This window comes from Ursus arctos, unplaced genomic scaffold, assembly GCF_023065955.2.
Source record: "Ursus arctos isolate Adak ecotype North America unplaced genomic scaffold, UrsArc2.0 scaffold_31, whole genome shotgun sequence".
NCBI lineage: Eukaryota > Metazoa > Chordata > Mammalia > Carnivora > Ursidae > Ursus > Ursus arctos.
In genome coordinates this window covers 15044056-15071717 of record NW_026622997.1, presented here as the reverse complement: position 1 = coordinate 15071717, position 27662 = coordinate 15044056, and the positions used below count along the sequence as shown (strand labels likewise).

The following is a 27662-nucleotide window of genomic DNA, read 5'->3' as shown; positions in this document are numbered from 1 at the left end:
CACACACACACACACAGCCACTATCCTTAGCATAACATTTAAAAAATATTTAAATGTGTCAGAGGATTCTATCCACATAAACTTTCTACCCCCCCCCCCCCAGAGAGCATAATGAGAAAATAGTCCTATGTTGAAGCAGAAACAATCCATACTGCATAGGGATGGAAACTTCAAGAGATGGAGGTATTATCAAATATGAGTGATTATTTGCCATCTATCTTACTATATCCATTGGAGTAGAGCTAAGACTTGAAAATTAAGTTACCTTCATTTTAATTGATTGTAAAATAACTATGTGCTTATAGTAAAACAAAGCTTCAAACGGTATTGTTTATAGAGACAGTAAATCTCTCCTGCTCTGGTCTTCAGCTTCCCAGAGCTACCTTTCCAGAGACATTAACAATGTGTGTGTGTCCTCCCAGATGTTTTCTAGACATACGAGAAAGTATATGAAGAGTTTTTATACCTTAAGAATGAAAAAAAAAATAGACCATTTGTTTTTCTGAAAATAGCATTTCTTGGACATCTTTCTGTCATTTGTGCCTACTTTTTTACAGCTAGATAGCTGTTGAATGAAGGTTTTAACCTATAATGTATGTTACTGGAAGCCAGTTTAAGGGCCCTGATTGAAGCTGATGGAAATTTAGAAGTCCAAAAAATACACAAAACACACACACACACACACACACACACACACACACACACACACACACGATCCACCGCCAAGCAGATACTGGAACCTTCAGATAACCAAAAGAAAAAAGAAAAAGAAGAATCGAGATAGAGAAGTCAATGCGTTCTAGGGAGAAGAAACTTGGGGTACAGTCAGGAGTTAAAGGCTCAGCTCACAGCGGCCAAGAAACAGCCTCTAAACCCAAAGCAAAGAAATGGTTGATTAGGACATTTTGAAGACAAGGTCCAGGAAACCTCAGCTGAGTCAAGGTTCAGAGGCCTTTGAAGAATTTATCCCCCATGGAGATGCTGTCGGTTAACCTTGTTCCTTTAGAAACCAAAGGTGGTGGTAAAAAGAAACTGCTCACCCTTAGACTATAGAGTACAAGGTAGAAGTATCTAACAAAAAGAGTGCCCCCAATTTCTGTGGATAAAGTGGGGAGCATCAAATGGATGGAAAGAAGAGAATTGCCCCTTTCCTTACAATACAGGCATGAATAATGGTACCCATTCATAGGGCAAAATAATGCCAGATTCCTGTTCTAGGTCTCATGAACACAGTATCAACCCTAAAATTCCTGTATCTGGTATTAACAGTAGGGCCCTTAAACTTATTAGTAATGCATCCCAGTTATGGTAGGAGAGAAGACAGGCGAAGAAAGGCTTCAGAATTGAGGCCTCTAAAAGAAGTAAGCTTCCTTTTCTAAAAAGCCCTTTTTCATAGGGAGAGCAGTTTGGCCTATTTATGTATACCTAACTATGGGTCTCTGAAACCCATATATACCACTCTCACAGCCCCCAGAGAGGAACATACCTCATGCCGATCAGCAAAAGCAGCAATACACGGAAATGAATAGACCCTGCAAAACACTTCACAATGTAAAAAATATAAATACGGGTGGATCCCAAACACAACATACAGATGTTCTCTAACAAGCATTTTTATCTAGGGTACGCGATTAAATCTCTTTGCACGAAGTATGGAAGATGGCCTCAAACCTGCAAATGGATACTACTCTGGGTAGATTTTCCATCTCCATCTGGCAAGCGTACAAGCCAGGCTTACTGGTCTACAAGCCAGGCTTACTGGTACTATCTCTCTGCCTAGTTGCTGGGCAAGATTCCAATGAAAGGAGTGAATTTAGCAAATTCTCACCAAGAACTTCGTAATAAACTATCTCCACGGACTTCAAATCTTCAGGAAATCACTTCATAAAATCTCCCAGGGAACATGTTAAAAATATTCCAAGTCATGAGTAAATATGCTTTAAAAAATGATAGATCATTTTTAAACACATACAAGTGAATCACTACTGAGAATGGATCTAATCTCCTGATGTTTCTATTCAGTGGATAATCTACTAGTGATCAATAAGCTATGTATCTTCTATTCTCTCCTGAAATAAAAACAGATCCTAGATTTCTAATATTTTCAAAATAAGACTAGTTAATAAAATGACACCCAGAGACATACATACCTTCTTTCATCACCAAGTCTGTTGTTTAGGTGATTGAGAAACCGTCTACAATCCTTCAAAGAAATAATGCAAACTTCAAGGAAAAAAGTTTTAAATATTTTTACCACATGTAGAAGCTAGTGTTTGCTTTTAAGTTCCCAGGATCCAGTAACATCACAAGGTTCCACCAAGATTCATTGTTATAGGTTAATTAAAACAATACTTTGTGTTAGAAGGAGGAAGCTTCAGACCCAAATTCTAGAAGGAACCCCCAGCCAGGAGATTTTCAGCAAGGAATGCTTTAAGTCTCCAAAGGTTATATGCACAGTTACATTTCACCATATACATTTAACTAGTGACCTAGATTATAGTTTTGCTAACCCACTGGGCATCCACCTCGCTAACATTGCCCAGGATGAGCCAACCACAAACCCGTAAACTTATCAATTTTGGGTTTATTCTGGATGCATTATCCACTGCCACTTTTCCTTATGAGGAGTTCTCTATCCCATTCCCTCCTGGTTTCTCGCTCTTCATACAGGTTCAGAGAATAAGGATTATTTTTAGAGAGTTCTCCTGACGAGAAGCAAGTAAGATAAATTTGTTGCCTCCAAAATACTAAAGCTGAACAGACACCAACCCAGGCTTTTGTCCCTTTTCTTAGGGAGGACTGGCTACTATAGTCCAGCCTTACACCCTGCATCTGTATGCAGCACTAAACAGACAGCAGTAATGTAAGCCCGGACCTAAAATTAGTTCCATTAAGAAGACAATGGCTCTGTGGGGAAATAATTTGAGAAATGTTACTTTTGACCTATTTTCATGAAATTTCCCTGCCCACGAGGGAATGACGTAGAGGAAAAAGGGAACTAACCTCTGAGTCTACAACATCCCAGGCACTTTGGTTTCTCTCAGTTCTCACAACTTTAAGGTGGGTTTTATTCCCATTTCACAGATAATGACAGTAGGCTTCGTAAATCAACTACCTTACCAAAATGCATACGTCATGTAGGCCAGGGAGGTGGTACCCAAACCTGAGGCCTATGGTCTTTCCATTGAGATCAAATTCAATACGAATTTGATTAGTTGGCTTAACAACTATTACCTATGTGGCAGTAGGCTCAATGTTTTTAATATATTTAAAATTTCAGATTTAATAAAATTCTAATTGCATAGAAGTTTTTTTTTTTTTAAGATTTTATTTATTTATTCGACAGAGATAGAGACAGCCAGAGAGAGAGGGAACACAAACAGGGGGAGTGGGAGAGGAAGAAGCAGGCTCATAGCGGAGGAGCCTGATGTGGGGCTTGATCCCAGAACGCCAGGATCACACCCTGAGCCTAAGGCAGACGCTTAACCGCTGTGCCACCCAGGCGCCCCTAATTGCATAGAAGTTTTGACCAGAAAGGCTTGGTTCAACATGAGCATGGTTTTCAGAATTTTACTTTTTCCTAAGGGCCTAAGCCTCATTTTAAGAACTTTTAGAAAGAAGAGGAAAAACATTTTAGCTATTTTAGGATAAAGGTGAGAATGAACCGAGAATATAAGCTATTTTTGTGCTATTTGGGGATACAATTACCATGAGCCCAGATTCCATGGAAAACACTGGAAATTATTATTCCTAAAATAGAGAGGCTCAAAACACAATTACCCATAATGCTCCTCTGCAACTAGAGCACCCCATGCCAGTTTCAGCCTCCCCTCAATTGCCCCAGCTGCTCTGTACAAGGCTGAAATGCACATTTTCTCTTTCAGCTCTCCCTGCCATCTGAGATTCACTGAAAATTGCTCCCCCCTCCATGACATTTTCTTGCACTGGATCCATCATATTCACATCGTTCTGTCTCTGGTCCAAATTACCTACAAAGTATTATCTGTATGCCCATGTTTGGCGCACAGTTATTCTGTTCATACAGTCCTCAGGTCATTTCACATAAATGGGAAACAGGAAGCTTAACAGCTCCTTATTCACTTAATCACTTCTTAATTTAAGAAAAATTCCTCCCCTGAACCCAATGTTGAGGGAAACACTGAAGTTGTTTAATATGTATTGGTTAAATGGACTTTTGATGACCAGGAATCTCACCGTCTCAAAATCTCGATCCTTAATTTCTTTGAAAGCTTCAGCAATGACATCATCTTCAAACCACTCATGGACAAGCTCACCCCTTGATTTTTTCAAGGTCAGTCTACACAATGCTTCAGAAAGAGCAACCTGCTGGTCATAATCTAGAGATTGAAAACATGGTAGTTCATTCTGGGTTGGGCATAAACCAAAGAGGGAAAAAAGGAGTTCTACAGATGAGCACTTGTTCTAAGAAATTCCATCTTAGAAGACTAGCATTGTACATTACGGTTATAAGCAGTAAGATGTATCCTAGCGCATTATTACTTAAATATGTGAGAAACATTAGCAGAAAACCTAAATAGACTAGCATAGAACGAGTAAAAGCTACTCCTGCATTTTACAGGTTTTATTAAGACACTCGTCAAAAGCAACTCAAACATGCTTACAAATATTTATGCTACAAAATAGAATCAACATAAATTGTGATATTCCACAACTGATAAAAATTACATATAACGTGTTTAAAATTCAAATAATTTTAAGGGTAAAAAGCAAAGTTGCTGCTGGATATGTACAACAGGAGGACATTTATAGAATGCTTTTAAAATTTGCAAAAACGATGTATGAAGTGATGAATCACTAACTTCTACTCCTGAAACCAATATTACACTATATGTTAACTAGAATTTAAATAAAAACTAGGAAAAAAACAATTTATGTCGTTTATGAACACATAGACTAAAAGGAGGAAAACATACTTTTGAATGAAAAACAAATCCAAGGCAAGGATTACCACTACCAAAGTAGAGGAGAGTGGGATCAGGGACATGTACACAGGGGGCTTTATATGTAACTGGTTTATATTACTTAAGGGAAAAAAAAAAAAAGTAAATGTGCCAAAATAAGATCTGACTAGGTTAGTTGGTGAGGAGAGGACTATTCATGAATTATTCTTTATGGCTTTCAGCATGCTAAAACTTTTTATAATAAATTAAAAATGCAGTGCTATTCCTATGTGACCATAATTTTTACCCATCATTCTAAGATGCTCACAAAACCCCCAAGTGTCTAATATGTAATACTCAAATATTTAAAATTCTAAATACTTCTTACCACCCACAGTCAAGATTGTCCTTGCAAGGTCTTTCCTGAAACATTTAGATAAATTACATTTTACTCAAGTGTACATAAAACTTTACTACATTGGCATTAAAATTTAAAACCAAGATATATTTTTTTAAAGATTTTTTTAAAAGATTTATAAGAGAGCACATGCACGAACAGAAGGGAGGGGCAGAGGGAGAGGAAGAAGCAGCCTCCCCCCTGAACATGGAGCCCAACACAGGGCACGATCGCAGGACCCTGAGATCATGACCTGAGCCAAAGGCAGATGCTTAACGGACTGAGCCACCCAGGCACCCCCCGCCAAGATGTGTATTTTTGAAATTATTTCAAATTCAGCATCAGAATTTCTTAAATGTCAAGAACACATCTTTATGGAAAGATTATATATTAATGACTTAAATGCACTTTTTAAAAGAAGCTAGAGTTATTATACATTCAGGGATTCTATTTCTCCTTCTGTAAAGTGAATTCAATTGGAGGATGTCTGAAGATTATCAAATGTTAAGATTCTGCAATTTTATAGTCACCTCGCCAACTTGTATGAATATATTTTTTGTATAATCTTTTTCAAAACGTAGTTGACACCTGGAAGAAATGCTACAGTAGGGGCTGTGAGTCTTTCCAGTGAGCTCTTGAACTGCTTTTTAAAAAATGATAAATTTATCATTTATCATGTAATAATTTAACCCTATTACATCTAACAACAGACTCCCATATTATATATTCATTTAACAATTTCAATTAAATGCTAACAAGTATGATCTTGGTCTTTTAATGTCGAAATAACTCCCATTTTAAAGACTAGGTTGGCCAAGAAATCTTGTAGTGCAGTTTCTCATAGATTAATTTGTTACTATTAAAAAGAAGCTTTAAAATAGTACCACTGCTTTGTGCTTGCAGATTTTATATCTAACCTGAAGTCCAGAACATTCCAGAATTTCTAGGACACAAAATCAGGCAGGCCCATAGGATTAGTTTGAAAACTTACAAGAAACAATCAGGTCAGTTGTTTGCCAATTCTAAATATAACATTAAGAGTGACGATTAATCTAGTCACATATTTTTTAGGAAATATTCAGTAGAAAAACTGCAACCTGCAAACACTAGTTAAATGAACAAACAGGAGAGCAGTGAGCTCCATGCTCGCCATCACTTCATTCAGGCCTACAATATGACGAACTTGGTTGCCCTTCCTCTCAGTCGTGGCTGCATGTCACATGAATGATGACATCCCACAATATGTCCATGATGTTGGTTAGTTGTTAACACAGTAACACATTTAGGTTCAAATTTTAGAACAGGGTGCTGGTTTTGCTCTTTCCTTGGCCACACATTACAATCTTACCTCTAAATTTCCAACATTCCAAGAACCACATAATTATAACTAGGTCATCAAAAAAAAAAATCCACTGATTTTTTTTCCCCCATTGTTGATAAGCAATACGAATTCCAGTGGCATAGCTAAAATGCCTTTGAGCATTTGCTACTAGGTAACGTGCTCATCACTTTCAATGGGTTGCTTGATTCAACCTGTATAATAACTATCAATCAGGGATTACGGCTGGCTCCATTTGATAGGTGAGCAAAGAGAGGTGGCAAAACCAGGATTTGAAGCCCAGCAGTCTGGCTCCACAGTCTATAGTCTTAACATTCCCCCATGAGAATTTAATTCACATTCACAGGGGAAAAATAACTTCTAGCCCAAGAAAGCAGCTCAGCTCCCAAACTTAACATATTAGCAAAAAAGAAGAACTTAGTGAAGTCTAGCTTTTTCCCCTAGTCCTCCTTCACTGCTTAGCACAGTGCCTGTATACAGTAGGTACACAAAGCATTTACTGAAGAAAGCAATGAAGGCATCACGTCTAAGGAGAACAAAGACAGAGGCAGTACAATCCTGCGAGGTTTTACCCTCACATCATCCCATAATCAAGTACAAGGTCACTTACATAAGACGACATGGGCCTTCCAACGAGGGGAGTCGTCTTCGCTGGTCCTGAGGCATGGTATGCAAAATGGTGTTCAAAGTTTTCAAAGCCTGGAGTCGGAGAAAGTATTTACAGGGAAGAAACACGGAGGCCTACTGCACAGCCCTCTCTAAGGTCTTTAGAGCAGCTGTTACCAGTTTTGTTATTTGCAGCTCACCTCCTGTTGAATCAGATGATTTACAGTCTTTTCTGTCACCAGAAATCCTAAGGTAAATATGAAGGACTCCAATATCTGGATTTTCCCTGGAAGTATAATTTTAGAAGAATCAAACTGATGCTTAAAAGAATAAGTAAACGACTCCCATGAAAAAGGAAGAGGCAAAGACTGGAAAAACCAGCAGAGCAGTAAACATTTTGGAAATTAAAACAATCTGGGCAATAAAACAGGGACAAAATACCCTTGCACCACACAGACCCTCACTGAGGACAACAGCAGCACACACAAAGCGTGACTGTGGGACACGGGGTTACACTTACTCCATCTCAAGTAAAGCTACTTTTTTTTGTTCAGACTGAGGGACAGTTGTACAAAGGGTAGCTACTGCACGCAGTTTTCTGTTCTTAGATTGGTGTATTTTTTAAGAAAAAATTTAAGGTCTTAGGCTAACAGAAGCAGGGTTAAATAAATTATTAGCCTTTATTTAACAGCATAATGATAGAAACTATTTTAGGTCAGTACATAGTAAAAAAAAAGGGGGGGGGTATGTGATTATCCTCTATGATTAAACTATTTATGATTTTATTTATGTACATTATGTTAAGATACAAAATGACAACATACACACTTAGGAAAAGTACAAAGATTTATGGTAAGGTCATAGCATTATTTTGATAGGTTCAAATATGATAAACAATCTATATATCAAAATTGCACGTCATATACTTACCCCCCATAGAACTCGTGAAATTGTAGGAACCCAAACCAGAAAAGAGAAATAAACATGATTCCTCTTCCATCAAGAAAAGCCAAATTGATACTGCTGGATGACCTCTGGAAACCAGAAGTTTAGCTAGGAGCTGTGCCAACAACTTGCCTGCCAGTTTAAAACTTGAGAAGATTTGAACACAGCCCAGAAGGACCACAGAGGATCCTAAAGACATTATGGACCCTGTTAGTTAGCAGCTATCAGATGTCAGTCTTTTCATTTACATAGTAAAGAGAACAAATACAGCCCTACAAAAGGGAAAGAGGAACACTGCCATTAGGTAGCAGAAAAGGGACTTTTTAAAAAAGTGCTTCCTCCAGGAAACAAAGATTTAAGAAGCGTGTGACTTATCACAAAAACTCAAAAGAACAGGAATTCTACGAAAGAGTTCCCACCCTCAAAGAGCCAGTGTAATAAATAACCTGGCCTGAGACATGGCCCGAAAGCAGCAGTTTAAAAGTAGCTGGGGCATACATTGAAGAGGTTTATTTACTAATCTCAGAATATGTGGTGGAAGGGCAGGAATCTTTAGGAGACTTCTCCAAGAACAGTAATGCTGGTGGGCACCATTTCTCTTCCCCTCCCTCAGCTTTCGTAGCTGAACATTTATGGGAGCCCGCAGGGACACTCTCCTCCGATCTTGCTAGGACCACATGCACCACCCCCAGGCCTCCCTTACAGACCTGCCCCATCCAACCCACATGCCTCAGCAGCTATCCCTATAAAGTGGCTCCTACCCCACACCACACCATGGGTGTGGGGACCAGCACCACTCCAAAGTGACCACTGCCCTGGAGAGAGGAGGAGATAATCCCGCACACCAGTTGCCCATGGTTCTAGCAATCAAGGTTTTTAGCTGGTCACATAGGGAGAAAGCCCTGCCATTAGGTGTGCTTGCTACAATGAGTCTGACTGCAGATACCTAGACTGACAGCCAACCTCCCCCCCACCCCCACCCCCAATGAAAGCCTCCGAGTCACACAGGGAGAAAGGCTGGTCATCTGATACGCACATACACGCGCACAGCGGCTAACTGCAGACAACTAGCCTGACTGCTGACCCTACCCACCTACATCCCAGAGGCCTTACACAGGCCTCTCAATGCTGCATGGACCAAACCCTCCCCAGTGTACCCACACTAGGCAAAGTGGGTCATTGTAGCTGACTGGGCTGAAAACAAACACAGCTAGACACAACAGTAAGCTGTACACAGCCCACAGAGGAGACACCCCTAGCTTGTGTGGTTCTGAAGACCAGAGGGCATGGCACTACGGGGAACCACTGAACTTCTATACAAGGCAACTACTTTCAAGACTAGGAGACATAGCTGTCCTCCCTAACACATAGAAAAAACAAGATGAGGAAACAGGAATATGTCCCAAATGAAAGAACAGGACAAAAAAAAAAAAAAAAAAATCACAGCACAAGAGCTAAAAGAAATTGAGATAAGCGATACGATAGAAAATTCAAAGTAATGGTTGTAGAAATACTGACTGGACTTAAGAGTGGATGAGAGTGAGAACAACAAAGATAGAAAATATAAAACAATCAGATGAATTCAGTAACAAGAACAAACAAACAAAAAACTAGAGGGAATCAATAGCATGTTAGAGGAGACAAAACAGCTCACTGATCTGGAAGACAGGGTAATGGAAAAGAATCAAGAGGAATGGCAAAAAATGAAAATAACAATAGGTTAAGGGAACTCAGCAACATCATCAAGCATAGTAACATTCACATTGTAGGAATCCTAGAAGAGAAGAAAGGGTCGGAAAACTTATTTGAAGAAATAAGTGAAAACTTCCCTAAACTGAAGAAGGAAACAGACATCCAGATTGAGGAAACAAATCCTAACAATATGAACCCAAGGAGATCTACATCAAGACACATAAATACTAAAAATGGCAAAAAGAAATAAGGATTTTATGAGCACCAAAGGAAAACCACTGCATATAAAGGAAACCCCACAAGGCCATCAGCTTATTTTCCAGCAGAAATTTTGTGGGCCAGAAGGGAATGGAATGATATACTCAAAGTGCTGATAGGAAAAAACCTACAACCAAGAATACTCTGTCCAGCAAGATTATCGTTCAGAATAGAAGAGATGGAGTTTCCCAGACAAACAGAAGCTAATGGTGTTCATCACCCCTAAACCAGCCTTACAAAAAAGGTTAAAGGGAATTATCTGAGCAGAAAGAAAAGGCCATAACTTGAAGAAAATTATAAGAGGAAAAAAATTCACAGTAAAAAGTAATCATATAATTAAGGTAGTAGATTCAATTATAGAGCCAGTTTGTTCACACACAATAGTAAAATCTGCTAGAAGAAGAGAGAAAAGGGGGCAGAAACTTCTATTTGAAGAAATAGCTAAAAATTTCCCTAATCTGGGGAAGGAAACATTCAGATCCAGGAGGCACAGAGCACTCCCAACAAAATCAACCCAAGGAAGTCCACACCAAGACACATACTAATTACAATGGCAAGATGTTGTGATAAGGAGAATTTTAAGAGCAGCAAAATAGTTACATATATGTTTTTTAAAAACATAAGGTTTTAAGCTGCTCTTTTAGCAGAAACTTTTTAGGCTAGAAGGCAGTGGCAGGATATATTCAGAGTGCTGAAAGGAAAAAATTTGCAGCCAATGGTACTCTATCCAGCAAGGCTATCTTTCAGAATAAGAGCTAGAGTTTCCCAACTATCATGACCACTAAACCATCCCTACAAGAAATGATAAAGGGGACTCTGAGTAGAAAGAAAGACCACAAGTAAGAATAATAAAACAAGGAAGCACAAAAGCAGTAAAAATAAGTATGCCTGTAAAAAAAAAAAAAGAAAAAAAAATCAGTCCAGGGACTCACAAAAGGATGCAAAATAGGATACAATATATCTAAAACAGAGCAGGGGTGGGAAGAGAGGAATAAAGAATGGGTTCAAACTGAAGCAACTATCAGCTTAAAATAGACCATTGTATGCAGAAGATGTTCTATACAAACCTAATGGAAACCATAAATCAAAACCTAGTAATAGATACACTCAAATTCCTTTCTAGTTTTGACATATCACTAAAGACAACTAATTGTGAGAAGAGAGCAAGAAAGGAACACAGAAAAACCATAAAAACCACTATAACAAGTAACAAAATGGCAATAAATACATACTTATCAATAATTACTTTGAATATAAATGAACTAGACACTTCAAGGAAAAGACATAGGGTGATGGAATGGATTAAAAAAAAAACAAACGAAAAAAAAACAAGACCCATTTATATGCTGCCAACAAGACACTCATTTCAGTCCTAAAGACACCTGCAGATTGAAAGTGAGGGGATAGAGAAACATTTATCATGCAAATGGATGTAAAAAGTTCGGCTGGCAATACTTCTATAGGAAAAAACTAGCTTTAAAGCAAAGGCTAATAAGAAACCAAGAAGGACACTGTATAATCATAAAAGGAACTATCCAACAATATAACAATTGTAAATATTTATACACCCGACATGGAAGCACCCAAATACATAAATCAGTTAATAACATAAGGGAAGTAATCAATAGTAATACAATAGCGGAGGACTTAACACTCCACTTACATCAATGGACAGATCATCAAGACAGAAAAATCAACAAGAAAATAGTGGCTTTGAATGACACACTGGACCAGATGGACTTAACAGATATTTTTCAGAACATCCTATCCTGGAATGCCTGGGTGGCTCAGTCAGTGAAGCATCTGCCTTTGGCTCAGGTCACGATCTCCAGGTCCTGGGATCAAGTCCCACATCAGGTTCCTTGCTCAGCAGGGAGACTGCTTCTCTGCCTGCCACTCCCCTGCTTGTGCGCTCTGACAAATAAAATCTTAAAAAAAAAAAAAAAAAAGGAAGGAAAAGGAAAGAAAAAAGAACATTTTATCCTAAAACAGTGGAATATATATATTCTTTAAGTGCACACAGGACATTCTCCAGAATAGATCATGTATTAGGCCACAAGACAACTCAACGAATTCAAAGAGACCGAAGTCCTACCACGTACCTTTTCTGACCATGAGGCTGTGAAACTAAAAAGTGGCCACAAGAAAAAAAAAATCTGAAAAGAGCACAAATACAGGGAGGTTAAACAACATGCTACTGAACAATGGATGAGTCAACCAATAAATCAAAGACTTAAAATAAAGACAAATGAAAATGAAAACAATGGTCCAAAATCTTTGGGATGCAGCAAAAGCGGTTTTAAGAGGGAAGTTTATAGCAATATAGGCCAACCTCAAGAAGAAAAATCTCAAACATAACCTTACACCTAAAAAAGCTAGGAGAAAAAAAAAAAAGACAACCCAAAAAACCCCTAAGACCAGCAGAAGGAAAGAATAAAGATTAGAGCAGAAATAGAATAGAAACTAAAAAATAGGGCAGATCAATGAAACCAAGAGTTGGTTCTTTGAAGAGACCAACAAGATTGATAAACTTCTAGCTAGACTCATTAACAGCAACAACAAAAACTCTTCCACACCCAAATACACAAAATCACAAGTGAAAGAAACACCACAGAAATACAAACAATTGTAAGACGATTATTAAAAAGAGAAAAAAAAAAAAAAAAGATGCCAACAAACCGAACCACCTGGAAGAAATGGATAATTCCTAGAAACATAACCTTCCAAAACTGAATCAGGAAGAAATAGAAAATTCGAACTGATTACCAGCAATGAAATTGAATTAGTGATCCAAATATTCCCCCAAAAAACAGAAGTCCAGGACCGGATGGCTTCACGGGAGAATCTACCAAACATTTAAAGAAGAGTTAATACTGGGGCCCCTGGGTGGCTCAGTTGGTTAAGCATCTGACTCTTGATTTAACTCAGGTCATGATCTCACAGTCATGAGATCAAGCCTGGTGATGGGCTCTGCACTGGGCATGGAGGCTGCCTAAGATTAGCTCTCCTCCTCTGTCTCTCTTTCCGGCCCCCCCCCACCCTGACTCATGCTAAAAAAAAAAGGAGGGGGGCGGAAAGAAAAAAGAAGAATTTATGCCTATTCTTCTCAAACTATTCCAAAAAAAAATAGAAGAGGAAGGAAAACTTCCAAGTTTATTCCATGAGGCCAACATTCCCCTGATAGCAAAACCAGATAAAGATGCCACATATACCCACAAGAGTGAACAAGTCAATTGTCTCTCATGACCACAGACACAAAAATCTTCAAAACAATGTTAAAAGAAAGCAATGAGAGGGTAGCTCAATTTTTAACTTGTTAAGGGACCTCCACACGGTTTTCCAGAGTGGCTGCACCAACTTGCATTCCCACCAACAATGAAGGAGGGAGCCCCTTTCTCCACATCCTCTCCAGCAATTGTTGTTCCTTGCCTTGTCAATTTCTGCTATGGTGACTAACATAATAAAAATTATTAAAAAAAAAAAAAGAAAGCAATGGTATTTAAAAAAAAAAAAAGTCACTAACTCTGATCAAGTGAGATTTATTCCTGGAACACAAGGGTGGTTCGGTATTTCACAAATCAATGGGATATAGCACATCAGTGAAATAAAAGCATTTTAATAGGTATAGAAAGAGCGTTTGACAAAATACAATACTCATTCATAATTTTAAAAACCCTCGAGAAAGTAGGTTTAGAGGGAAAACACCTCAACATAATAAAGGCCTTTTCTGAAAAACCCACAGCTAACATCATACTCAATGGGGGGAAAACAGCTTTTCCCCTAAGGTCAGGAACAAGGCAAGGATGCCCACTTTCACCTTTTATTTAACATAGTACTGGGAGTCCCAGCCACAGCGATTAGACAACATAAAGAAATAAAAGACATCCGAACTGGAAAGGAAGAACTAAAACACAATATTTGCAGATGACAATACTCTATATAGAAAACCCTAAAGACTCCACCAAGAAACTAGAACTGATAAATTAATTCAGTACAGTTGCAGAATACAAAAATCAATGTGCAAAAATCCATTACATTTCTGTACACTAATAATGAAGCAACAGGAAAGAAACATTAACAATCCTACTGACAACTGCACCAAACAAAATACTTAGGAATAAACTTAGAGAGGTGAAAGACCTGTACTCTGAAAACTAAAAAAATACTGATGAAAGAAATTAAAGAGGACACAAACAAATGGAAAGATATTCCATGCTTATAGATTGGAAGAATACTAAAATGTCCATATACCCAAAGCAATCTACAGATTTATTCAATCCCTATCAAAATACCAACAGCATTTTTCACAGAACTAGAATAGTCCTAAAATTTGTATTGACCCACATGAGATCCCAAATCACCAAAGCAACCTTGAAAAAGCTGGAGGCATCGCAATTTAAGTTATACTACAAAGCTGTAGTAAACAAAACAGTATGGTACTGGCACAAAAACAGACATACAGATCAATAAAACAGAATAGAAAGCCCACAAACAAACACATGATCATATGGTTAATCTTTGACAAAGGAGGCAAGAATATGCAATGGGAAAGAGTCTAGTCTTTTCAACACCTACTGCTGGAAAACTGGACAGCTACATGCAAAAGAATGAAACTGGATGACTTCGTTTCACCATACACAAAAATAAACTCAAGATGGATTCAAGACCTAAATGTGACATCTGTAATGATAAAAACCCTGGAAAAGAGCCCAGGCAGTAAGATCTCTGACATCAGCCATAACATTTTTCTAGATAGGTCTCTTGAGGCAAAGGAAACAAAAGCAAAAACTAAATTACTGGAACTTCAACATAAAAAGCTTCTGTACAGTGAAGGAAACAACCAATGAAACTAAAAGACAACCTACTGAATGGAAGAAGGTATTTGCTAGTGATGTATCCAGTAAAGGGTTAGTGTCCAAAATATATAAAGAACTTATACAACTCAACACCAAAGAAATAATCCAATTGAAAAATGGGCAGAAAGCATGAATAGGCATTTCTCCTAAGGCTACATACAGACGACCAACTGACATATGAGAAGATGTTCAACATCACCCATCATCAGGGAAATGCGAATCAAAAAAAAAAAAATCACAAGGAGACATCACCTCATAACTGTCAGAATGGCTAAACCTGAAAACACAAGCAACAAGTGTTGGTGAGGATGCGGAGAAAATGGAACTCTCTTGCACTCTTGGTGGGAATGTGAACTGAAGCAGCCACTGTGGAAGACAGTATGGAGGTTCCTCAAAAACTTTAAAGTAGGAGTATCCTATGGTCCAGTAATCACACTACTGGGTATTTAGCAAAAGAATACAAAAATACTAATTTGAAAGGATGTATGTATCCCTGTGTTTACAGTAGCATTTACAATAACCACTTTAATAGAAACAGCCCAAGTGTCCACTGATAAATGGATAAAGATGCGTGTGTGTGAGATATTCAGCCATAAGAATGAAGTCTTGCATTTGCAACATGAATGGTTCTACAGAGTATAATGTGTAGCAAAATAAGCCAGTCATAGAAAGAAATACCGTATGATCTCCCTCCTATGTGGAATTTAACAAAGGAAAAAAAGAAACGTAAGAGTCTGTTTTTTTTTTGTTTTTTTTTTTTTTTAACTACAGAGCACAAACCAATGGTTACCAGAGGGGAGGTGGGCAGGGGTATGGTTGAAACAGGTGAGGGGGATTAAGAGTCTACTTATGATGAACACTGAGTAATGTATAATATTGTTGAATCATTATGTTTACACCTGAAACTAATATAGCACTATATGTTAACTATACTGGAATTAAATTTTTTAAAGAAGGGCAGAAAAGCTGAAAATTAAACTATCAAAAAAACAAATGCACAAATTTGCAGGCTACAAAAAAAAATTAATATATAGAAATCTGTTGTGTTTCTATACACTAATAATGAACTAGCAGAAAGACAAATTAAGAAAACAATCCCATTTTTAATTGCATTAAAATACTTAGGAATAAATTTAACCAAGGAGGTGATGGACCTGTACTTTAAGGACAGGAAGACAAAAAAAAAAAAAAAAAACCCAAACTGAAGACACAAATAAATGAATATACTGTGCTCATGGATTGGAAGAATATTGTTTAAATGTCCATACTACCCACAGTAATCTACAAATTCAATACAGTTCCTAGCAAAATACCAATGGTTTTTTTTTTTCACAGAATTAGAATAATTTTAAAATTTGTATGGAACCAAAAAGGATACCAAATAGCCAAAGCAATCTTAAGATGGAGGTATCATGCTTCCAGATTTCAACCATATTCCAAAGCTACAGTAATCAAAGCAGTATGGTACTACCACAGAAATATATACATAGTGCAATAGAACAGAAGAGAGCCCAGGGATAAACTCCTACTCACCTAGTCAATCTACAACAAAGGCGGCAGGAATATACAAGGTGGATGTTGGTGAGGATGTGGAGAGAAGGGAACACTTGTGCGTGGTTGGTGGGAATGTAAACTGGTAGAGCCCCTCAGGAGAACGGTATGGAGGTTCCTCAAAAAATTACAGATACCATATGATCTAGTCATTTCACTACCAGGTATTTACCCAAAGAAAAAAACTAATTTGAAAAGATACACGCACCCCTATGTTTATAGCAGCATTATTTACAACAGCCAAACTAGGAAGCAACTCAAGTGTCCATCAGTGGATGAGTGGATAAAGAAGATACGGTGTATACTATGGACTATAACTCAAACGTAAAAGGAGATCTTGCCATTTACAGCATGGATGGACCTAGAGGGTATTATGCGAAGTGAAATAAGTCAGAAATACCAGATGATTTCACTTCCATGTGGAATCCAGACGAAATAAATGAACAAATAAAAAACCAGAGTCTTAAATGCAAAGAACAAAGGTGGTTGCCAGAGGGGAGGTGGGTGGGGGGATGGGCAAAGTAGATAAAGAGGAGGGAGAGTTACGAACTTCCTGTCACAAGTCAGAGATGAGAAGTACAGCTGTAGGAGTGCTGACAACACTAACTCCATCTTTCGTCTTCCATCTTGTTGTCTGGTTCATTTACGCACAATGACCTGCCTCGGAGCTCCACGCTCCGTGCCCCAGGGAGGACAGGTGTGATCTGACTGGAATGCACAGTCTCCTTCCGATCTTCCCTGAAGCAACGCACAGAAGGCCCCTCTGCAGAGAGCTGGTACAGATCCTCTGGCGCACAGATGGCGCCACTTGAGAGGACTACACGGAGACCTGACCACCATGCCCCTCGCTCTCTGCAAGCTGGGGATTGAGGTCCGGACTTGGCAGCCAATAGCTGCCTAGCTCAGGGATCATTTGTCTGCCTGATCCCACCCTCCAACCCCCATCAGTAAGTTATCCTGAATAAAACTGTCAACAGTAGGGTGTGCCTGCTTTGTTTTTTGGTCTTCGAGTGCCTTCTCAGACAGGAGGACTAAGTCAGTATTACCACAATAATGCCCTATGACGACAGCGGCTGCACTCATGTGGACAGCTTTAAGTGATGTACGTTATTGTCAAATCACTGTTGTACACCTGAAACTATAGGTCAACTGTACTTACATTAAAAATATTTTTAAGACTTTGACACAGAGAGAGCACAAGCAGGGGGAGTGGGGGAGGGAGCAGCAGGCTCCCCGCTGAGCAAAAAGCCCAATGCTGGACTGGATCCCAGGACCCTGGGATCATGACCTGAGCCTAAGGCAGACGCTTCACCGACTGAGCCACCCAGGCGCCCCTCATTAAAAATATTTAAGACAAAATATGGACCTCGGGCAAACCAAGACATTATAACAAAATCTCTGCATTGCCGAAGGACTACCCTGAGATGGTCAATAAATCCAAATACTGAAACCGTTTTACTTTTATAGGTCATTTAGACAGATATTTATACTAGAATAGTCTAAAGAAGAGTAAATAGCCAATTAGTGGTAAATAATATACTTACCTTTACTACTACTCCTGGAAATAATCTAGTAAGAGGAAAAAGCAAAGCTTGTATTAATTCATTAGTGCTGATATTTCTCTAACAGGCAGGAGTTGACTTTCATTAGTAGAAAAAAAATAATTGAGAAATCCTATTTGACTTCCAATCACTACTAAAAATCAGCTTACTGAGGGCAAATCAGCAAACTGAGGGTTTCAGAGGGGAGGGGGGAGGGGGATGGGCTAGCCCAGTGATGGGTATCAAGGAGGGCACATATTGCATGGAGCACTGGGTGTTATAAGCAAACAATGAATCATGGAACACTACATCAAAAACTAAGGATGTACTGTATGGTGACTAACATAATAACATTTTTTTAAAAAGATTAAAAACATCAGCTTATCATCCTTAAACAGGTGAATAATGTACGCATGAAAACAGCTTCATTTTTCTATAGCATTGGTTAGACATGGTTTCTATTTCATATAATATTTTAATAAAATATGAGTCTTGGTAAAACCCACATCTTAGAAAACACCAGTTTTATAAATAACTTGAAGATTCCTGCAAGTAATCAATGGTATCTCTGTTCGGGGAGACATCCACCCTCATTCTTACCAAGGCTGTATCAAAGAAGTCTTCCGTAACATCAGCCAGGGAGGAGTCGGACGCTGAATCTGCCATGGTCAGAAATTCTGTTGTTTTTTCAAACCAGGAAACCAGGTACACAAGAGAAGAAACACTGATGGAACCTTCTGGGACTGTATAACTACTGCCTATTCCATAATGTTTCATAAATCCTTTACTAGAGCAAAATAATTCTAAAGAGTGGTTTCTATAACATTTCAATTAGACCTAGCTCTAAGACCTCCACCTAGAACTCTCCAGAATGAAGTCCTACTGCTAAAGAGTTGTACTAATAAGTTCTCCGATACCAGCAAGAGTTGACCAGGATGGATACTGGAAAGTCCTATATAGGAGCTAGTGATTAAAGATTAAGAGATAAATGAGCCTCCCAACACAACAGCAAGTCTTGTCATCTGGGAGGCTGCAGAAAACAAACTAATCAAAGGAAATACAGAATTTGGAAAGTGCTCCAGAAATATGCTAGTACAATACATATGCTTCAAGTCTGTCTTTTGTCAAAAGCCTCCAGCTAACTGGGGATTTGTTTCCTGTAGGAACGTATATCCACGTTCATATGAAATGGCTAGGATAGTAGGATTTAAAATAAACTTATGAAAACCCTCCAAGAACATTTGTTCATAAAGCAAAGGCCATCTTTGGACCATTTTTGCGTATAAAGAAAAAAATTCTGCATGCCTAGTTTGAAATTATCAATTGAACACGTAGTAAGGAGTTTGTAATGAAAAAACGCTCATCGGAGCGAGCCTTGGAAACTTGGTCCAGTTTGGAGCCAAGAACCCAAAACACCCCAGCTGGGGACCGTGGACAAACCAATCCATTCGCAACCGTGACTGCACCTTAGGAAAACCTGGGGAGCTTTGAAACACCGTGATGCCCAGGACCCGTCACAGACCCAGTACACCACAATCTCTGGTGGTGGGACCCAGGCAGTGCTTGTTAAGTGCTCCAGGAGATTCTAATTCACAGCAGGGGGGAAGGCCACTTCTAAGTTCCAAGTGATGTTTCTTTGTTCTCAAATCAGGCGAAGATGGGTGTTAGATTAAATCATCCACCTTCTGAGGCAAACTTTTCTCCAACAGCTTAAGGGGGGAAAAAAGCCTTCTTCTATACAATGGAACTCACTGCTAAGGTGATATTTCCTCCTTCCTATATTCATAACCCAAAATTTATGCTTTTATTTTTTTTAAGATTATTTATTTCACAGAGATAGACAGCCAGCGAGAGAGGGAACACAAGCAGGGGGAGTGGGAGAGGAAGAAGCAGGCTCCCAGCGGAGGAGCCCAATGTGGGACTCGATCCCGGAAGGCCGGGATCACGCCCTGAGCTGAAGGCAGACGCCTAACGACTGCGCTACCCAGATGCCCCGAATTTTACGCTTTTAAGTACATTTTTGTCACTATTGCACTTACAACCCCAAATCCTATCCCCCTCTCCCCTCCCCAAAATATATTGACCATAGATACAGAGAAGTGAAGGCAATGCCACATTATTTGATCAAGACTTGGGACTAGAAATTCACTCTCTGGACCTACTTATGTGCCATGATCATACATGTCCCCACAGCTGTGTGATTACCAGAAGCCAGACAAAAATCATTCTTTACAGTTGTAATAGGTACTACTCATTATGTGTATGGTATAGGACACATTGCTTGATCCTCCAGGATCTTATGGAAAGGAACGTATTTAGTCCTGTACCCTACGAAATTCTTATTCTAGGGAGAATAATTTCCCAGTTTATTTTGTGTTGACCTGCAAAAATAATTGGCTTTAGAAGTGTAGAATCCAGTGTCCCATCCACTTTAATAGTATCAATCTACTCTTCGTGGCCGAAACCTACGTGAAACAGAACATGCTTTAGAATGTGCCTAAGTTCTGGTTTTGAAATTTCCATCACCAACTAGAATTTCAATGGAATATGGAAAGTCCCATTTGATTTCAAAACTCCAGCGGAAACTCGACCTGACCCTTTAAATCTCAGAAGGGTATTCTAAAATCTAAATAGAAAATTCATGTTGGGGCAGATCCCAACTCATCCCCCCACCAAAAACAAAAACAAAAAACAAAACAAAACAAAAACAAAGAAACAATAACAAGTCAGCTTAAGGTTCCAAGTTACCCCTGGGACATCCTGTTCTATTTCCTTTGAAATGGTTTTACCTCCTCTTCTCAATTTCCTGTTAACCGGAATAAGTAAATGAGGGAGTCCAGTGGCACTACATGCAAGATGAAATATATACATTTTGCCTAAGCAAAATCCTTAGCTCTACCCCTGCCCTGCAAACAGTTTTAAAGTCCCTGAGAGAAGTTAGGGAAAGCCTGGTGTAGAGGGGCCACATAGTTAGAGGTATTTTACCATAAAAAAAGGGCACAGATCTCCCTGAGTCAACGTGGTCTTAATAAATTTCAGGTACTAGAGTCCAGGGGCGGAAGGGGGGGGTAACAAAAACAAAAAACAAAGCTTTTAGAACCAGCCAGATCACTCTCCTGCCCTTCTGTCTTCCCTCACCTCCTCACCAACCAATCAAGCATCTAAGGGCTGCAAAATCTCCTCGTGAAAAGAGGGGTAGAATAAGAGACTCCGCAAACTCTGCTTTGCTTTCAGATGCCACTGTCATGGCACTCATAATATTACCCTGTGGCTAACCCCTAACAGGATAAAACGTCACCACTGCATGAATTAGAATAAGCAAAAAAATATTTTTGCTCTTGGATTTTTCAGATTCAACGGAGAGTTTTGAAGTCGGAAAAATGGGCTGTGGCAAAGGGAAGTATTTGATCATTTATCCAGATTCAATCTTGTTACTACTGTCTATTAAAATAGCTTTAGAGCCTTTGGTGGGGGTTGGGGGAGGGAGTATATAGTAGTTTACTCCCTACTCATCCTCTACTCCCAAGTGAAATTCACTAAAATAATTAAAACATGCGATTACAGCATTGGCTTGTCAAGGGGAGAAGAGGGTAGGTCTGACTCATTCCTGCACACTCCCAAAGCACTCAGCACATATCAGGAAACCTATACTGAACTTGATCTTTGACTGATAGAGGAAATAAGCATCATTCCCAATTTCTTTTCAAATTCGATTTCAAAGGAACAGAAACAACCGAACTAGATAACTGGTTTCACCCCAGTTCATTAAATGACCCAAAGCCATACAAAATTAAAACAAGACACTTATCTTTGGGATCAGTCCCTGCTGAATTAGCAAAGGCTCGTCTTCTTTGAGGCCGTCAATGAAGAATCGCTGAATACATTTCAGCAACAGAGAAACATACCGAAATTCATTTTTCTCCAGTTCCTGGGTATTAGACCACACTAAGTTAAAGTGTTACAATGAAAGTTATTAAGGGAGTACATCCTAAAAGTTATCGCAATTTTTTTTTTTTTTAGGTTTTAAGTAATCTCAATGCCCGAAGTGGGGCTCGAACTCATGACCCCCTGCTTTTCTGCCTCAGCCAGCCAGGTGCCCCTCATCACAAGGAAATTTTTTCTCTATTTTGTATCTATAGGAGATGATGGATGTTAACTAAACTTATTGGGGTGATCATTTCACAAAACATGTAAGTCAAATCACTATTCTGTACACCTTAAAGTGCTGTGTGTCAATTATACCTCAATAAAACTTGGCCAGGGGGTGGGGCGGGGGAAGCCTTACAAATAATTACACATTGGTATTCTCCCCACAAAAACAACTTTACTTGCCTTATTTACTGATCTGTCAAGATGGTAGAATACAAGATGATTGTATTTTTGAGGAACGTAGCTTGCTCTCTGTTCAAAATATTCTTTTATTTTCTGAAATCCTTTATCATGGAGTTCATCAATAATCAGTGATTGAAGCTGGAAAGTTGATAGTTTGTAAATTATTTCCCCCCCAAGAACATTTATTTCAAAGTATTATTTCTAGCATCAATAGTTCAATGTGGAAGTAATGGAGGATAAATATAGTTATATCTTGAACAGTAAATCATTTAGCCAGTGATTGAGCTTGTTGGCTTAAGACAGCTTGCAAAATGTGGTTTGTGGACTATCAGCAGCGTGGTCATCACCTGGGAACTGATTAGGAATCAGAAACACTTGGGGGGGTCCTTCAGGGGGTTCTCTTACATGCTAAATTGGAGAGCCACTGGCTGAGGGAGAACTACACTTCAAGTACAGATCTCTGTGGGAGAAGAGACTTTATCCTCAGTAATGTTAGGAATCCTAAGACACTAAAAAATGCAAACCTATTATAAGGGACATAAACGATCAGAATAGAAGAAAATGAATTCCACAATTACAGAGAGTTGACTAAGTATGTAAATTGTCATAACTAATGAAATTCACCCGAACATCAGCCAAGACCTACTTCTAAATACATAATTTGAACAGACACTTCCTTAAATATCTGTGCTATAAAGATATGATATTCAGTTCATTATTATAGGCTAAATTACCAATATACAGTATTATTTTAATAAGGAGGCATTTTACTGTATACAGCCCCAAATTCCACATATTCTTGGTACTGATTTAAATGGAAAGGTAGCATTTGAAATTAAACATGTAGATGGAATATTTTTAAGTTAGCGCATTTTTAAGTGAACCTTTTTGTGCCAAGAGTGTTCCACAGATGTTCTCATTTAATCCTTACCACAACCCTGAAAAGACAGATTCTTTATCTGGGGAGAAGAGCAAGGCTGGGAAAGGTTAAGAATGTGCACGAGATCACCCAGCTGAGATTTACACTCAGATTCTCTGACTCAGAAGCTCCGGCCTCTGCCTGCTTAAAACTCCACTTGGCTTCTCTGCACTCAGAATAATTCCAAACCCTTTGCCTTGGTCTTCAGGGCTCTGCATGATTTGATCTGTCAACTTCTTCTGCCTGACTTCCCTACTAATAAGTCAAAAAACAAAAACAAACAAAAAACCCCACCAAAGTTAAATTACATTGAAATTTAAAAAAAATAATCGAATTCTGCCTTGCCTCAGGGCCTTTGCACTGACTGTTCTATGCCTAGACTGCTTCTTCCCACCACTTTCTACCTGGCTGGTTGCTCATCACCCTCAATCTCAGCTTCAATATCATCTTTTTAGGTCCGTCTTCCAAGACTATCTCAAGTAAGGCAAGTGCCTTTCTCAATTCTCCATGATGATACCCTCTTCCTTTTCTTCCTATTCCTTCCCTTTGGTTGGTAACCAGTTTCTTTGTCTCTCCCAGGCTGTAAGCTCCATGAGGGCAGGAATTATATCTGTTTTGTTCAATACTGTCTACCTAGAATAGTACCTGGCCCAAGATAGTTTAGACTATGATCTTGGTAGGATACTCGAAGGCATGGTGATAAACTGAATGTAGATTAGGGAAGAAGAAGGAGCAAAGATTTCTCTACCTCTGGCTTGAGCAACTGAGGAACGAATGTGCTGACAGCCCAGCAAACACAGAACTAGAAAGAGGGCACGCACACACCCTCTCCCCCCCCCCGGGATACCCCCCAAAATAAGCTTGATCCTTACATAGAAAGCATCCGGGGCAATTTCACTCCCAGCATCTTCCTCAACAGCCTGCAAAGAACCTTCCTCTTCCTGTGTACAAAAACATTATTTAAAAAAATGTCTCAAAGAAATGCATCTCAAGTTTTAAAAAATAAAAGAAATGAAGCTTCATATTGTCATCCTGAACAATAACTTTTTGTTTGCTCATGCCGCTTACAGGTCTAAGTAACACACCACTTAGAAATAATGTATCCAACCTTCTGTAGAACCATGACAAATACAGACTCTCCCAAGAAGCAAAGCAAACATCCTTGCAATCAACAACCACACAAGACAGACAAACTCTGTAGTGACAATATAAAACGGAAGGCTTTGGATTAATGAACCATTTTTAGAATGAGAGCTTGTAAAATGAAGTTTTGGAAAGTGTTTCAAGCCCAGTCAGGAGATTGAGCTTTAGGTTTCTGACTTCAGTGAGTTTTAAATACTTCTCTGGGACTTTCACCGCAGCTTCAAGGATCAAATATTCACCACCACCACCAAGAGAATTCACAAGACCGTTAGTAGTGGGTTGTACACCTTTTCCTCAAGTGTAACCCCCAGGTCTGCCACCTCGGTTTTCACAACACATTATGCTACATTAAATAACAGCATTTCATCTGCTCACTTCATCCCAACATTTAAAAGTACAACACACAAAAAAATCGACTTCAAAGCTCTTCTATAGAGGTTTTTTTAGAAATCTAGCTTGGGCCCACAGTCTTACCTCTGTATGCAGTTGACCAAGATCCTTGAATGTCAGCATATGTTACAACAGTATTATTTACAAATATGAAAGGTTGGGTGAAGTCAAAGACCCAAATCCTGACTTTTTTTTTTTTTTTTTTTTCCACCAGCAGTGATTTTTGGTTAAAGGAATGGTGAGAAGTGGAAGCACTGGCGGGACCAATCCACCCCCAAATCGGGGCCACAGGCGTTTTAGAGAACTTTACCCACAGGGCAGGTAGCCCAAGTCCCCGCACGTCGGACCGTAGATCTGGGGTCCAGATGGGTTAATGTCACTACACGGTCTACAGAGCAACAGGGGCTGGGAAAACATCCGGAGCAAATTGAGAACTATCTCATTGCCTTCTAAACACTAATTCTTCAGTTTCCCCTTCTCTGAGCAAGGGATCAGAGGTTTCTCTCTAGCCTGGTTACCTCAGTGAAAGCTCCCAATAAACTCCAAGCAAACGTAAGGAGGTTGAAGGGCTCAAGCCCCCCGCCCCTCGCCCCGCTCTTCCCCAGGCGTCACGGCATGGCAGCAAGTGCCGGGTCCCTGGAGGAGAACGCGCCAGCCTCTGCACCCAGGGCCCGACGGACCACCCGTCCTTGCGCCCCCCGCCCCTTGAACCGCGGAGAGAGGCCTAGACCAAACCCGGGCCCTCCCAGGCTCACTCACCGCCTGCATCGCGAGCTCCCAACCCAGAGCGCCCCTCGCAAGCGCGCCGCGCTCAGCCTCCCGCGGTTCTGCTGCCCCAAACCCAGGCGGGCTGGGCTGCACTACGGCGAGGGCCCGGGTAGCCCCGCGGCTTTTGAGTTCCAATCCTCGCCGGAGACGCTAATCAATTAAGCCGCACCTGAAACTTACTAAACCCCTATTTGAGACGCAAGATACCGTTGCAAGTAATTAGCAATCCCGGTCAGGCCACCGCGGCGCACGCGCGCACACCTTAAAGCGATTTCTCAGAGGACGTGAACAACGTCATGTAAACATTCTTTATTTGTGGAATTCGAGACTGATACAAGTCTCCTTTGCGGAAGCCGGCAGTTTTCTCTCCACCTTTAACAGCTGGATGAACGGTCTTTGGTCTATTCTTATTGATATAGACTAAAACTGGATTTTCCCCTAAGAAGCAGATTTGTACCTGAAATTGTGCGAATATTCCAGAATTCACAAAAGACGACTTTTTAAAAATAACATGGTGTACTCAGTCAAAAATAAAACCAAACAAAACAGAAAAATTTTAAAAAGCAAACAAATAATTTCATCCATTCTTCTTGTTTTCTACCTACTTCCTTTAACCCAGCTAGGGTGTGGACTAATGGCCAAGTTTCCACCTATTTAGGTAAACACAGTGGCAAAAATAAATTGGACTGGCGTTTTCTTAAGAACAAACCAAACGACCCCTCAGATCTAAACGTTCCTTGTGTAAAAATCAATTTGTGTTTTAATTACAAACTACGGGTATTTCATGTCAAGACATTTAAGGAAGATAATTGTTCACATCAAAGCAAGACCTACTAGAACCAGGATCTCTGCTAGGTCAGCCCAGGTCAGGCCCGACACCTGCGGTCCCATCAAAATGATACTTATTTCAAAGATCATGGTATCTGTTTCCTGGCCAATATGATGTAAATATACTTACATTAATTTCCTGGTTTTTATCTAAGCCTAGCAAATGTAAAGACTCCTTCCTGTGTTTTTGAATGAATGGGGTTTTACTATATCAAAATAGTAATGAAGGAAGAGCCAGCTGTGAAAATACAGTGTTCTAAATCAATGAAAATCCTAGTGCAGGGGGAAAAAAATAGAAGGATAGTAACAAACAATTATCAAAATACAGTTTAAGTGCATTTGATGTTACTGAATAAAATAACAATGGGAATATAATAAACAATATAATAAAATTACTGTTTGCTTAATAATAGGCAAAAGCTTCCTAATCAATTATTTACAGAAATTTTGGGGAAAACATATCCTTCCAAACTATAGGGTGCTAATGCATTCAAAGTTTCTGGAGAAATGTAAGACCACACAAGAAACAAAACCACTACTTATTTATTTTTATTTTCAAACTTTTGCTTCAATTAGCTTTTTAAATTTATTTTTTAAGGTAGGCTCCACACCCAACCTGTGGCTTGAACTCAGGACCTTGAGATCAAGACCTGAGCTGAGATCAACTCAGATGTTCAACCAACTGAGCCACCCAGGTGCCCATCAATTAGCTTCTTTTACTAACGTTTTACTGAGGCATAATTTTAGAGCAACATGAAATAAAGATTTTAGTTCTTCTGAAACTAATAATGGCAGAGACTCTATGACATTTCTCTGGACACCAGAAGCCATTTAGAACAAAAGGTATATAATTAATTGATTTGGCTTTAACGTTAAAAAGTGTATGTATTTGTATTTTTGAAGGGTAAAGACTCTCTAGCAACATTCCAAGATTGTATAGACAAGAAAGATTCTAATAATCTTCACAATAAGATCTGAAAAGAACGTCTATGCAGGCTCAGAGGTGATTTTAAATTATCTTCGAAGTTATGTTAAAACATTTAAAAGTATACATTATCTTAACCTATCACAATTAACGAAATAAGTATTCGTAAAAGAAAAGGGTGAATAATTTCAACGTTTGGAAGACAAACAGCATAAAAAGTAACTGAAGGACAGGAATGGCCGGCGCTTGG

The 27662-nt window shown here is 39.2% G+C and overlaps 1 protein-coding gene across 3 annotated transcripts in view; it reads right to left on the bottom strand.

Moving 5' to 3' along the window:
- The window catches only part of SYCP2L (synaptonemal complex protein 2 like), a 147764-nt gene that overhangs the window by 80864 nt on the left and 39238 nt on the right, over window positions 1–27662 (bottom strand). Inside the window, exons 2-12 of one of the 3 annotated variants that reach the window (XM_026511485.4) lie at window positions 24231–24299; window positions 22440–22577; window positions 21916–22035; window positions 18708–18812; window positions 18111–18135; window positions 7465–7550; window positions 7269–7357; window positions 5311–5345; window positions 4216–4358; window positions 2151–2203; window positions 1487–1532 (exon numbers count right to left, since the gene is read on the bottom strand). In XM_026511485.4, coding sequence (XP_026367270.3) covers window positions 1487–1532; window positions 2151–2203; window positions 4216–4358; window positions 5311–5345; window positions 7269–7357; window positions 7465–7550; window positions 18111–18135; window positions 18708–18812; window positions 21916–22035; window positions 22440–22577; window positions 24231–24299 — 909 coding nt within the window. Of the gene's footprint in view, window positions 1–1486; window positions 1533–2150; window positions 2204–4215; window positions 4359–5310; window positions 5346–7268; window positions 7358–7464; window positions 7551–18110; window positions 18136–18707; window positions 22036–22439; window positions 22578–24230; window positions 24300–27662 lie in introns of all 3 variants that reach the window. The other 2 variants (XM_057305082.1, XM_057305083.1) reach the window with 2 other exon arrangements.